Raw genomic sequence first — 14,328 nt, 5'->3', positions numbered from 1 at the left:
ACCAACTGACTGGTTATTGTCACTAAATATCCATCAATCTACTCATGTTAACACAGTTCTGTCCGTCTAGTTAAAATTGGAACAAATAAATAATGCAAGTAAGACACAATTTAATTAATAAGCAACGCTAACAACTTACCATTAAGTTAATAACAAATAAAATAAACCAGCATTTCAAATTCAAAGACAAACTCAACAGTATAAACTCTAATCATGACAGTAGGTAACAGAACTGCTAATAAGGGTAGTGAAAAAGCCAAACATAAAATGAAGTACTACTAGTACTACTACTACATCCCCAAGTGACCTTAAATTATGCATCCCTAACAGTTCCTACACGAATAGTTAGTTCCACATCCAAAGGCAAAACTAAACAGAGAGTTATGAGGTATGTGATTGGTTCTCCCCTTGATAGCTAGGTTTTGCCTTTTAAGGGATAATTTTGCAAGAGCTTGGATATTTATAAGTTGGTTGCTGGTGTCTCAGAAAAGGGTATGGAGGAGCTGGCCGGAAAGGTCGGGTAAAGCATCACAGAGTGAAGCGGGTTGGACGTCAACTCTTATAGGGAATTGGATATTATGGTGTACCTAAGTCCCACATAGAATATTATGGGGTGTTCAACGTAGTATTTAATTGGGTTGATTCTTTCCTATAATAGCTACCTTTTAATCTTAAAGGATTTCCCAAGTGGTTGGATACCTATCGTCAGTATGATAGCAAGGATAAGTTCCAATATGATAGCAAGGATAAGTTCCAATCATAGATAGTTATAGTTCCAATCATAGATAGTTATCATTATCAACTGTCCGCTAGCAGCAAAGCACTGAGGAGCAGCTATTGGCCGATTAAAAAAACACAAAAATCACCTTGAATTTTAAGGTTGCAGAAGGTAACTTTGCAGAAGGTAACTGGGTGTATTTTGGGGATTTTGTAGCATTCAGGCTTCAAGGAAAGGAAAACACCATCAACCAACAATCCTTTTCTCACAAGGGCGGCATCCTTCCTCCATAGAGGCAGTCCTAGTGTCGCATAAGTTGTGCACGACCCAGGCTTTGACCACTATTCAGTCAGCGGCCGTTGTTTTACGGCTCCAAGTCTTGTTTCCTGGTGAACCCTCTGGTCATTTCACTGCAGATTGGGATGGCCACTCTCCTTTCTTTTATTCTCTCTCTCTCCTCACTTCACTGCATATGTTATTTGTTTGTTTTTTGAATCTCGGCGGATGTTATTTGTTTGATTTTTAACAACAGTGTAGTCTTTCACTAATCTCTTTATTATAAGCTAAACACTAATCACACTTGTATCAGACAGCTGAAGTTTACATCAATCAGCATTGCTCAATAACAATACATACACGCAAGCATGACAGACTTGAAAGAATGTAGAATATGGAAACCACAATTCCTTGAACAATTACCGATAAAAGAAACCTAAACAATATGACATCTTGAATGTCGCATACTAAGCCAACAAATGTGTACAGTAAGTCAGTCCCGTAAGCATATGATTTTCACATTTAATACTTTCAAAGGACACGCCTTCAAGAGACTATAGCAACACTGTATAACAACTAAAAACTAACACAAGAGAAAGAAAGTCAAAGTGAATAAGCATCAAACTTAATAGAAACTAGCATCAAATACTTCCTAATTCTGATAAAACTACACGCAGCATCGAAAAAGACCTACAGTGCAACACTGATCAAAAGCCATAAAAGCAGAAAAGTCAATCTCAATAATAAACCTGTAACACATTCAGTTGGGCAGTTAGCTCAGAGCTGCTCTAGCTTGAATATCAAGTTCAGCCTTTCTCGTGTATTTAATTTTACTCAAACTTTTCTTATAGTCGGTAACATATCTATGAAGCTCCCAAAGAGTCTCTACATCCAGGCTATCAATGTCCACTTCAATCTCATCATCATGTTGGGAAAGTGCTGAATTTCGTTTCTTAATGATCTGTACAATAGCATCTAGTTTATCAGGTGGTAGATTCTGAAGATGTGTGCTAAGTTTCTGCTTTTCCTCGTATGTCATGTCTCTTTTATCAGGATCGTTTGCCTTCGGCTTTTTTGGAAGGAGAGTTCGAGCTGAACGAGTCAAACTTGTGGGGTTTGGAGGTTTTGTTATTGATTCTGACCTATCTAGAATCCTTCTCATGTCAAAAGGTGGTGGTCGGAAAGCAGGAGGCTTTCGAGACAGGGGTGAAGGTGCAGGAGCCTCTGCATCCATGCTATCAAACAGATACATCAATAATTAATTTGAGAAAAAACTAATAAAGGAAGAGATGATGCATTGCATATTGATGATGAAATCAAATCAACGAAAAGTAGTCGAATTAGGTAATGAATCTTCCTACAGATAATGGTTGATTCCAATTTGAGACTTAGCTGAAGATCAAAATTATTCAAAATTAAACTCATAGTTTTAACTAATGAAGTTTATTTTCCTAAAACTATAAACTATCAATATAAAAAGCTTATTTAACATATGATTTTGAAATTGAAATTGAAATAAGAAACCCACAAATCATTCACAGTAGATAAAAAAAAAATGACCTAATTATGAATTCAAAAAAACCCGCAAATAATTTCACCACATTCAAATCAAACAAAAGAGCAAGAAAAAAAATCGAAAGAAATAGCGAAAAATCATTTCTTGTAGGTTACGCTACGAACTCCAAAGAACAGAAAAAATCAACAAAAAGAAAATAAAAAAAAAAAGAGAAATTCGATGAAGAGATGGAAAAGATTTAGGATTGAAAAGGAAGTACCTTTACCGCACCAAAGACGAAGGGCTGCGAGCGAAGCCCTTTGCGACGGAAAGGGGAAAAAGAGAAGAACCGCAGTGTGAGTAAAAGCGATAATTGAGTTTTGAGACTTCACTCTTTATATACTTTTTTAGAGGAAATCTCTCTATATAAACTTCTTCTTAGTGTGAAAAATACAAAATAATCAATCTATTTTTTTTTTTTACAAAAATACAAAAAATAATCAATCTATTTTGTTATGATACTGAAGTATATGCCTAAATCATAGAAAATTTAAATACAAATTATCATTGTACAAATTTTACAATAACAATCTGATATTGTAATGAAAATTTAATTTTTAAAACGACATTAAATATAAATACAAGGAAATACAATAGAAAAATGCACACAAACAAGCACGTAGTGCTCGTCTTTCTGCTCTTTTAAAAAAGAAATTAACAATACTAGTATTAAGATTTAAGACAAACATTAATGTGGCATCTTTCTGCTTTTGTTTACAATGAATGATAAAATAATAAAAAATAATTAAGTAGACAATAAAATTCTTGTCAAAAAAAGTAGACAATAAAATTGAAAGAAAAAATGCACCAAAATATGATTTTTTTTATAACGTCAAAATATTATTTATTTATTTTTTTGTATAATGTCTAATATTTTTCCTACGCTTTGTTGTGAATTATTTTTATTTTAATAGGATTTAACTAATTTTTTCAATTAAATAATCTAAATAAATATTATAGAAATGATAATATAAATTAAATAAAAAGTAAAACTGAAACAAAAAAATACAGCTCAAACGAGTATATCCCCTTTATAAGTTGTATGCCTTAATTGCAAAAGCTATGTTGAAATTAAGCTATGTTGAAATTGAGACCTAACTCATCCTTTAAGAGTCTTAACCCTCATGCCCATCACTCTCTTTGAGCTTGGTGTGTGGATAGATAGGTGACATTTGAATTCGTCAAGAGTCTTATCTATCCAATGTGAGACTTAATTTTTCCGATAGACAATAATTAAATTGTATATTTTTTAAGGTTAGATTGTATCTTTTACTGGGAGGACCAAACATGATCTGATTTTTTTTTTTTTAATTCGTCTTCGCTCCTCTTGTTTAAATCCCAATGATTTCACTTATTTATTTTCCCTCTTTTTTTTTTTTTGAAGGATTATTTTCCCTCTTTTATTTAGCATTATTTTTTCATGCCACTATGTATCACTTTTTTTTACATAAATAAACTCATCTTTTCATTTGTATAGATAGAAGATTACAACCGGAAAAACTGAAAACGTGACATTTTATTAAGAGAAAACGTGAGATTTCTATTCATTATAACTTGCGGTACTTGCCTATCTATCCATATTTTTATAAGTTGTATTTCCTTGTATTTATAATTTTTTAAATTAAAATTTTAAAAATATTAAATTGTTATGAGAAAAATTGTAGAAAAAAGTTCAACTAAAAGATAGTTTGTTTTCAATTCCCTATAGTATAAAGTATAAACATATATTAAATTTAAATTTGAAAAAAATTGAATTGTTATGGATAATGTTATCCAGAATAATATCCGATTAAGGTTAATGTTATCCCAAATAATATCCGATCAAAAAGTAGTTGATTGGTAGTTAACTTTAAAATTGTTCATCACTTCACCTTTTTCATTCGTTCATTAACAAAGTGACATCAATTTATTCATAAATATGATTTTGCAAAAATAAGTATTGAAGGAATTCAAGTAGCAGAGGATGACTCCAACTATAAACTTTTGATTGACAAATACACGGAAGGAAAATTATGTTTATAAATCAAAATGAGATTGGATTTACAGTTCTCTTTGTTGTGAGGTGTTTCCAAATCTAATTTTCATACAACATCATGAAAACTACCTAAAACTCTCAATTGAAGCGAGAGAAAGATAACATATCACACTATACTCCAATGTCACCTATAGTATGTGCATATGATCATTCATCTGTTCAATACTAAGTTGTTTTCCGTGTCAAAGAAAGAAGAGTCGATGGTCGTATCCTATTTGAGTTGAAATCTTCTCTATTTATCAAAATAAATAGATAATATCATTTAGAGAGATATAGACATAAAAGTAGATAGTGAATTCTACCACTAAAAAAACCTACCCACTATTAATTTTTTTCTAAACTTCGTGTATTTCTCTTTCTAAATGAAGAAAAATGAAGATAATCCTAAATAGATAAGATCTTAACCCATCCCATTTATCATTAACCAAAACATGGAAAAAAAACATATGATAGAAAAATTACCAATTAGAAGCTAGAATCCGATAGGCATGTAAACACGAAAAACACCTATCAAAAAACTTATGTACCGTTAGGTAAGCCTTTTTACCAGTCAAATAGCCTAGTGACTGAAGCTCACACATTTAAATATGGAAAAGTAGGGTGTCCAAGGTTCGAATCTCAATCCCCACAAACTGAGCTAAACTCACGGGGAAGGCGAAGCTGCTTGAAAAAACTTCTAATTAAAAAATAATGTTACTTATTTTTTCTCTTACGAATCTCATTTTCTTTAAGTTTGTGACAAATAGACGAAAACTTGAAAAAAAATATTATTTTGTTTGGAAAAAATATGATTAAAAAAAAATCCTATAACAAACAGGGCTAGATCACACTTTTAATTCACAAATCCAAATTCGAAGGCTTCACATGTCCTTGATGCACAGCAGCAGTATGATAGGCCCGCAGCTGAGTTGTTCTGGAGATATCCCAAAACCATAGGATGAAAGTGAACTTCCTTAAATGAGGAGTGCTAGCGGCAATCGCTTGGACACTCACTTAGTGATACTCGCTCATCAATAGGTACACGTCATCTGTTTTTGTTAAACTATTACCGGATAACCTGTTGAGGCAGTTTCTAAAATTTTGACTTCATTCTTGAAAACCCATAAGCAACGCAAGGGTTTGCAAATGTCCTTTCTTCTTCTAACACCTCTTCTATATCCCAGTTCAACCATTGTGGTGTCATGACAAAACTTAAAATCAAAAGAGTTTTCACGGGGGTATACTATGAAGGAAAAGGGGATTACGACAGGTTCATAGTATTGTGATGGTGCTGAGTTTTTTGTTTTGTTTCCTTTACAAATTTGGTCAAAATTAAGTTTTTTTTTTTTAATTACCATGAATTATAAGATGTTCTGAAACTAGAAAACATTTGAGCTCTTCTCTTCATTGATGTCAAAAATAATAAAAGAAAGGACATTCATAATGAAAAAGATTTGCTTTCATTGAGAGTATTATACCGTTTTGCAGGGGAAAAAGGTGAGGTTGGTGGGTTTGGGATTGCTGATAGATAATGGTATAGCTGGCCGTTTGCGGTTGATATAGAGAGAGAAAGAATGTGATGATAGGAAAATATGGTGGCATCAGTTAAAAAAAGAAAAAAGAAAAAGAAAGGGATAGCCGGTTGCCAATTACAAATCTAAAAAAGAGGGTGACGAGGGCGTATAATTGGGAGAGTGTTTAATAGAGAGTAGCTAAGCGGTTGACGCTAGCATTGCTCTCCTTAAATATATGAAAAGTAATACTGTACGGAATAAGATTTCATGTAAACCAATAATGACTTGAAGAACTTGGAATTACAATTTTTCTTTGATATAACACCTAGAATCCTGAATCTGCTAGCACAAAATAACAATTCATCAATGGAACTTCATGAGTAGTAAGTAGTCAACAACAGTAGTTAGCGATGTACACTCCTACAAAAAACTATCTAATTATCTTCACATTCTACAAAATATTATACAAGAGCGTGCTTTCGCAAATAAGGCCATAAATTGCAAAGGATCTGCTTTCGCAAATAAGGCCATAAATTGCAAAGGATCAACAGTTTTATGAAATGAGAGAAAAGGATCCTCTACTGCACATTAGGAGATCACAGTCGCCTTCAGAAGCTTCTCTACAAACCAAATGCCAAATTCAGATCCATAATCTGGAAGCTTCAAAAGAATCAACTAGACAAGCATCGCAACACTATCTAATCTAAATATCTGACATCTGCCATTTGAAAAGAAGGAAAAGAAAAGTTAATAGTAGTTAGTTGGCACTTTTTACGAGTAGCAAAATGATCTCTTGATTTGTTCAATTTGCAGTTTTAAAATGCATTAAGAGGATCAGTTCCAACACAAAGTTACACTGTAAAATAAGCAGTTCAGACAATTATCACATAAATATTAACAATTTCAACAAGATGGGACGAGCAATGAAAACAAACTACTTGTATCATCCATGTAAATAAAAGTATTTGGCCCCCTCGTAAAAAAAGTGCTAGCTTCGCCGCTGTGCAAGCATATACAATACCAATTTAACAACTTCAGCTTCAAGGGATTTGAAAGAGTATAGAATGCGAAAATCACAATTTCTTGGACAATTATTCATAAAAGAAACCTAAACAATATCACATCTTGAATGGCACAGGCTATGCCATAAAATGGGTACACAGTAAAGCAGACCCATAAAAGCATAAGATCTTCACAATTAATACTTCAAAACGACAAACCTACAAGAGACTATAACAGCACTGTTTAAAAGCTAAAAAACTTTATCCTGTGTTTTTAGTAAAAACACAGGATAAAGAAAGTAATAAAAAATGCTAAAAACTAACAAGAGAAAAAAAATTCAAAATGAATAAGCATCAAATTCAATAGAACTAGCATCAAATATTTCCTAATTCTGACACAAGCCATAAAAGCATAAATGTCGATCTCAATGCTAAACCTGTAACACATGAACCACTTAAATATCCAAATTCCAATACGTAGATGTAAACTTAACTGGCTTAGTAAGCAGTATAACATATAACATAACGAGCCTGGAGAACTAGAAAAATAGAAATGCACTCAACATTGCATCTTAAAGATAACACATATATACCTCTATGTAATCAAAAGAAAGAAGCACAGACAATTTGATGCAGAAAACAGCCTAAACAACAAGAAGAGCATATAACGAGATAAAAAATTGAAGTTTGTGATTTTACCTTACGCGAGGTATTTAGGTTCATTGTGACCCTGCATCAGACCCGGACGCTGAGGAGCTATCACTATCAGAATCTGCAAAAGCACATTAATATCAGACATTAAAGTATAAGCGAGGTTGACCTTGTATAACCATAAATTATGGGACAGATATCTATTAAATAATTATTTAATATACCACTTGATGAAGAGCCAGAATCACTGCTTGAGCTGCTTGAACTACTTGTCTTACTCCCATTATCTACTCGAATTTCCCCTTGCACAGGCAAGGATGGGGGATCATTTCTTTCATCTGCTCAGAAACAAGCAGACAAAATATTTCAATTAATTTAATTGATGAATGATGAAAAGAGATCAACAATAATAGTCCACAAGCGGCCATACCTGCTTGTCTTTCTCTCGGGGCCTCAACTATAACTGGTGGTTCTTGGCTCTACAGGAAGCATGGAATAAATTCAATTAGTAACAAGTATTTGCAAAAGAAGACAGTGGATATTAAACGTTGAAATTGTCAATTTTACCTTCTGCTGGGCAATTCGCTCAGCTTCTGCTCTAGCTTGAATAGCAAGTTCGGCCTTCCTCTTGTATTTGCTCAAACTTTTCTTATAGTTGGTAACATATCTATCAAGCTCCCAAAGAGTCTCTGCATCCACACTATCAATGTCCACTTCAATTTCGTCATCATGTTGGGAAAGTGCCGAATTTTGTTTCTTAATGATCTGTACAATAGCATCTAGTTTATCAGGTGGTAGATTCTGAAGATGTGTGCTAAGTTTTTGCTTTTCATCGTATGTCATGTCTCTTTTATCAGGATCGTTTGCCTTCGGCTTTTTTGGAGCAGGAGTTCGAGCTGAACGAGTCAAGCTCATGGGATTTGGAGGTTTTGTTATTGATTCTGATCTATCAATCCTTCTCATGTCAAGAGGTGGTGGCCGGAAAGCATGAGTCTTTCTAGACAGAGGTGAAGGTGCAGAAATCGCGGGCCCATAATGCATGCCATACCTCATCTCATGATTGTAATGTGACTCTATAATGGCCCATCTTTCCTCGAATAATGCTGATAGCTCCTCCGCCATTACATGAACATCTTGCCCTTTAGGATTATATGTCATGGCATTACGAAAAGTAAGTCTCACATCCTCCGCAAACTCCTTTGGTGATTTGTACCAATTCTTGCTCAGCCTCGACTTCACAGTACCCAAGTCCATCGGATGTGAGATGATAATAAAATAATCATGCAAACCAAGACGTTCAACATCCACTGGAGTATTAAACACCCAACCGTGCTTGTGTTTCATCAACTTTTCAAGCAATGAGCTACAGTTCTTCAAATACTTAGATACTATCCCAAATCCATGTCCTATTTCTCCAACGCCATGCTTCTTTCCATGTGATTTTGACTTCTTGTTACTCTCAGCAGGCGGAAACTTATCTTTCGCAAGCAAGAATTCCGAATTGGAATAGAACTGGTTCGCCTTAGGTGTTCTCTTCTCCTTCTCAACACTTTCACTAACCCCGTGACCATTCTCTAACACCATTACACTTAACTGGCGTGTAAACCTATTAGCCTCTCTCGGAACACCTGCAGAAGCTACCTCCGAGTGAGCGCGCTTAGCTCCACTCCCATTATCAACCCTATAACGATCCACAGACACATTCAAACCACCACCATACCTCCCAGCCATCCGTTGTTTCTCTTCAATCCTAATCACCAAAGACCTCACCGTTTCAAGGTCGCCTTCAAGCTTCCTCTTAATCTCCCGCATCTCTTGCTTTGACCGTGAACCATTCTCCAACCCTTTCTTATCGTGACATCTTAAAGCTGGTTCTAACGAATCATTACCATCTTCCAGCTGAACAACATCAAGACTAAAATGCTCATCCTGCTTACGATACAAACTCGACGAATCTTCAGAAACCACGTCCAACCTAGAATTCACAACTGGCGGAGCCGAATTCCCATCCTCCGGAACCAAAACACTATCCAACTGTTGAACCGAAACATTATTCCCGTTATCCTTCGTCCCATCAACAGTGACGGTGGCGGTGGTAGCACCAGAATGAGTATGAGGAACAACTTCCAAGGAATTAACTTTATCCTCTGAAACTTTGAAATTTTTTCTCGTGTATACTTTTCCCTCCGAGTATCTTTGTATCTCTTTAACTACCTTATCTTCAACTACAGTCCCCGAATCCATTCATTCAAAACCCTAATTTTTATTTTCCCTCGCCGAAAAACAATTCCAAACCCTAGAAAATTTTAGAATTCAAATCTAGGGTTTAATTGAACCAAAATTGAACAAATCAAACCCCGTGAAGAAGAATCATAAAATTTTAGGGTTTTTCACCGATCAATTTCAACAAAAAAAAAAATCGAAAAAAGAAAACAAAGAATGAAACTCGCAGAGTAGAGTTACCTTCACTCTGTATCAGATCTAGAACACTCTCTCCCTCTCTCTCTCTCTCTATCTTCTGGAGAATCGAAACGAGCTTTCTCTCTCTAGAATTATCGGTGTTTCTCTCTCTACAAACGGTGTATCGTTCGTGTGGATCGGTGAAAACGCGTTTGAGGGTGTACCGCAAAATCTAACACGAGAAGTATAATAGCGCAAAAATTTGGGTATTCAGATTCACGCGATTGTTTCGAGCGTGTGACAATCGCACGAATGAAGTGACGTTTCGTTAGGGTGTTGTTGGTCACGCGCTACTTCGATGGGAGACAGGTTTTTGAGGCGTTGAATTTTGATTGTGTGGTGTGGGGTATATACTTGCCAGGAAGGACTATACTGGAGAAGACTAGTTCCCGGAAAAGAGTCTGCACGCGTCGGTAAGGCGATTGGAGTGTATATATATTGTTTAACTATATTTTTTTTTAGTAAATAGGCAATTTCCCCCATGAAATTGTAAGTTTCGTCAATTACCCCCTTGAAATTAACAAAACTTCAATTACCCCTAAAATTGCATAACGTTAATCAATTTCAGGGGGGGTAATTGACGAAACTTACAATTTCAGGAGGGAAATTGTCTATTTACTCTTTTTTTTTCCCACAAATCTTTGTTTTAAATTAAGGTTAAATACTCCCTCCGGTCTTATTTACAGGAGAAAGTTGACTTTTAAGATACATTGAATAATGTATGTATCTAGTCAAGAACCTAAACCAAATACATAAATTATTTAATGTATCTGAAAAGTAAATTGTCTCTTGTAAATAGGACCGGAGGGAGTATGTTTTTGAGTAATCTCTCTAAAAAAATTCTTCATTTTTTAGTCCTAGAAATTTTTCTATCTTCACTTTTGGTCTTTCCTTTAAAGTAAACTCATATGTAGAATTCATAATTTTGAATAAAATTTTGCAGAAAAATTCTTAATATTATAAGAATCTCTCCCAAAAAATTTTAGAACTTTTTAACATAACATGAATTTAATATGATTTTTTATATTTTTGACGGTTAAAAATTCATATTTAACTTGTGTTTTTTTAAAAAATTCTAATTTTTTTTGGAAATTTTTTCCGAATATTTTACACATTTCTGCACAAATTCATTAAAAAAAATAAATTTAAAATAGGGACCGAATGTAGTGATTAAAAATTTTATAAGGACTAAAAGTTGAAGGAAAATTTTAGAGGGAGTAAAACGAAAAGTTTGTATATTTACAGGGACCAAAAACATATTTAACCTTTTAAATTATTGGAGAAAATTTGTAAGAAGGTTTCTACATAAATTTGACATAAAAGAAACACGTAATGTATCTTTTGACTTGTTTACATTTGTTGATTTCTCTGGTTATTTTTTTATTTCTGACATACAGCGCAACGGTGGTTAACCACCGCTGGGTTTAAATTCAGCGTTGTAATTAACTATTGCTTGTAGAACGGTAATTAACTACTACCACTGTGGCCTTCAAATTTTCAAAATTTGATCAGCCACTGACTTTTTTTTGTTCCATTTTTTTCTTTTGATTTATATTAAATATTGATTAAATGTTTTTACAATTATATGTTGATTGTTTATAATTATGGCTGAGAATGCAGATAATGATCCCGTCGTGACAAAACCTAGTTTTGTCGAGATCAAACTGTCTAAGGTTGAAGCATCGATTGATGTCACTTCCGTCGAGACCAAATACGGATGAAACTTCCGTGAAAGTCGAAGCTTTACATTTTAATTTTGGAGTGTCCGAACTTGGTGTCAACGAAGTGGACACGACTCAAATCTTTACAAGTCAAGTTACATGGAAATATAAACATGAATTGCTCTGTTCGGTACGTCGACAAGTAAATAAGGTCGTATTTACAGTTGTCATAAAAAGATCTAGTGCAGTAAGGAATCCTGTAACGCCCGTCTTAATTATTTACTTAATTTAATGAGGATTTATATATTTATTTATATATATATTTATATGATTTAAGAATTTAAATAGTTTGCATGATTTATAGATAAATTATGTGATTTTCTAGAATGACGTGAAGTATATTGATGTTGTGAAGTTGTTATGTTGGTGTGACTTATTTTATTATTAAATAAAATAAGATATGAGAAATAAAATAAAAATATTAAAGATTGGGCTGCGTGGTGAGATGAGCAATTAGTAGTGAGAAGAGTAAAAGGAGAGATAAATAGACAGACATAAGTTAGGAAAAGTAGTACGTACGTTTTTGGAGAAAAAGGGATAAAAGTCAGAAAGAGAGAAGAACCAAAGGAGGGCTGCGATTCTGCTATTATCAGGTAAGGGTGAGACTAATTTTCAATATTATTAAGGGTATAATTCTATAGGATGAATTTAGCATGATTAGGTTAAGTTTTGGTGAGAATTGAGAATTAGGTTTAGGATCAATTTTGACGAATGAATCAAGAACAGATGTTAGATTGATGCAAAATTAGTGTACAGACCTTAGATATGACTTAAGATGATAATTAGATGCTATTTGGATGAAGGAATCATGAGTATAGGTGAAAAGTTGTGATTTTTAGGTTTCTGGCCGTACTGACATTCATCGCTCGCATCTGCGAGCAAGAACACTCGCAACGGCGAGCTAGAACCCAGAGCTCGCATCTGCGAGCAATGCAACTCGCAACTGCGAGTGACCTGTAAGTTCGCAACTGCGAGTAGAATAACTCGCCACTGCGAGTAAGGACTTAGGAACCCAGAATGCACGCTTTGCTCGCCATTGCGAGCAGAGTTACTCGCCACTGCGAGTTAGGCTGTTAGTCGCCCAAAATTGTCCCGATGCGATCCCTTCGCACGTGTAGTCTTGAGTTGACCTTAGAATTAAGTAAGAGAGCTGTTTAGGATGTTTTTATAGACCCTGCAGTCTGTTCAGGTGACTGAAATTAGAAGTGTGGTTGCATGAATGTTATAATGATGCTTTATGGTATTTATGTTGATGTAATTCATACCTTAGATGATGTTAACGCATTCAAATGTTATTAAATGTTGTATCTTGCTGCTGTTCCCTGCTTTTGACTGTTAGTGTCTTGAAGTTGCATGAGTCGGTCTATGTTGTAGAATTCAAGGAGTGGTCCATGATTATGAGTCGTATGAGTTGTTTATGTTGTAGTCTAAGTTGTTGGAAGTTGAGTTCATTGCATACTCATTAAAGTTGGGGGCTTTAGGCCCGGCAGCCATTGTGCTCATTAAAGTTGGGGGCTTTAGGCCCGGCAGCCTTTGTGCTCATTAAAGTTGGGGGCTTTAGGCCCGGCAGCCTTTGTGCTCACACGTTGAAGAGCCTACTATGCTCATTTTGTTGTTGAATGGTACCACATGCATTTGCATATCAAGAAGTTTCATGTTGTTTAAGTTGTCAAGTTGTTGTTGAGTTGATAGAGTTGCATGGTCAAAGATGAGTTGTGTTGTCAAGTTGTTGTTGAGTTGATAGAGTTGCATGGTCAAAGATGAGTTGTGTCGTCAAATTGAGTGTTAAGATGATTATGATTTGCGATGAAAATTAGTAATGGTATTTGATGATTGTATTTGTTATGAAATGAAAAATATGCTAATTGTTAATTGTTGATATGTTATTAATGTTTAAGTTGTTAAATGCATTTTATTAGATTATATGCTTAATGTATTGATTATGAAATCTCACCCCTTCTGCGTATATGTTGCCTCGACCGTGGGTAATGTGCAGGTAATAAAGATTAGAGGCGTTCGTGAGTGGACTCCTCACTTGGTGTTTAGGTGCTCTGATACGTAACGGGATGGGGGCTTGCTTTTACTGCTATTCCTTACGTGTCTCTTTTATGAACTAATTTATGAGATTTTCCAATAAGGCTTGCGTGCTAAGACTTTAAAATGTTGAACTATTTTCCGCTGCAACAGTTTAAGATTTTTCATGATGTTGAATTTGAAGGATAATTATTATTATCTGTTTTGAGATGTTAAAGTAGTGTGTAGCATTCCGTTATGAATTAAATACTCTCATTTTAAATGAAATTTTTATGTTGGGAAAACGGGGTGTTACAATTGGTATCAGAGCAGGTCGGTCCGTCCGGCCAAGTAGTGAGTCGAGTTGTGTCTTTAGGAGTTGGAATACCACTATTATGATATTCT

At 34.6% G+C, this 14,328-nt stretch overlaps 1 protein-coding gene across 2 annotated transcripts; it reads right to left on the bottom strand.

Annotated features, from left to right (window-relative positions):
* Positions 1-6,340: 6,340 nt before the first annotated feature.
* LOC146950663 (transcription factor GTE4-like) lies at positions 6,341-10,351 on the bottom strand. 2 transcript variants are annotated; one of them, XM_085746617.1, is made up of 5 exons: positions 8,297-10,351; positions 8,160-8,208; positions 7,954-8,067; positions 7,778-7,850; positions 6,341-6,795 (listed from the first exon to the last, which is right to left on the bottom strand). In XM_085746617.1, exons 1-4 carry the CDS (start codon positions 9,971-9,973, stop codon positions 7,798-7,800), a joined length of 1,893 nt encoding a protein of 630 aa, XP_085602743.1. In that variant the 5' UTR covers positions 9,974-10,351; the 3' UTR covers positions 6,341-6,795; positions 7,778-7,797. The 2 variants fall into 2 exon arrangements, with proteins under 2 accessions (XP_085602743.1, XP_085602744.1); XM_085746618.1 differs by having other exon boundaries at positions 7,783-7,850.
* Between the last annotated feature and the right edge of the window lie 3,977 nt (positions 10,352-14,328).

Source organism: Medicago sativa, chromosome 2 (genome assembly GCF_051527215.1).
Source record: "Medicago sativa cultivar Bolivia chromosome 2, Bolivia_mono, whole genome shotgun sequence".
NCBI lineage: Eukaryota > Viridiplantae > Streptophyta > Magnoliopsida > Fabales > Fabaceae > Medicago > Medicago sativa.
The sequence above is the reverse complement of the archived record's forward strand: the minus strand, read 5'-3'. Positions and strand labels throughout refer to the sequence as shown.

Bases quoted from the DNA above. Each gene is read 5' to 3' on its own strand.
- LOC146950663 (XM_085746617.1), bottom strand. From the start codon at position 9,973: ATGGATTCGGGGACTGTAGTTGAAGATAAGGTAGTTAAAGAGATACAA. The intron at 8,209-8,296 runs GTAAAATTGACA...TGCTTCCTGTAG, and splicing joins AGCGAATTGCCCAGCAGAAG to AGCCAAGAACCACCAGTTAT. The intron at 7,851-7,953 runs GTATATTAAATA...GTGCTTTTGCAG, and splicing joins TTCTGGCTCTTCATCAAGTG to ATTCTGATAGTGATAGCTCC.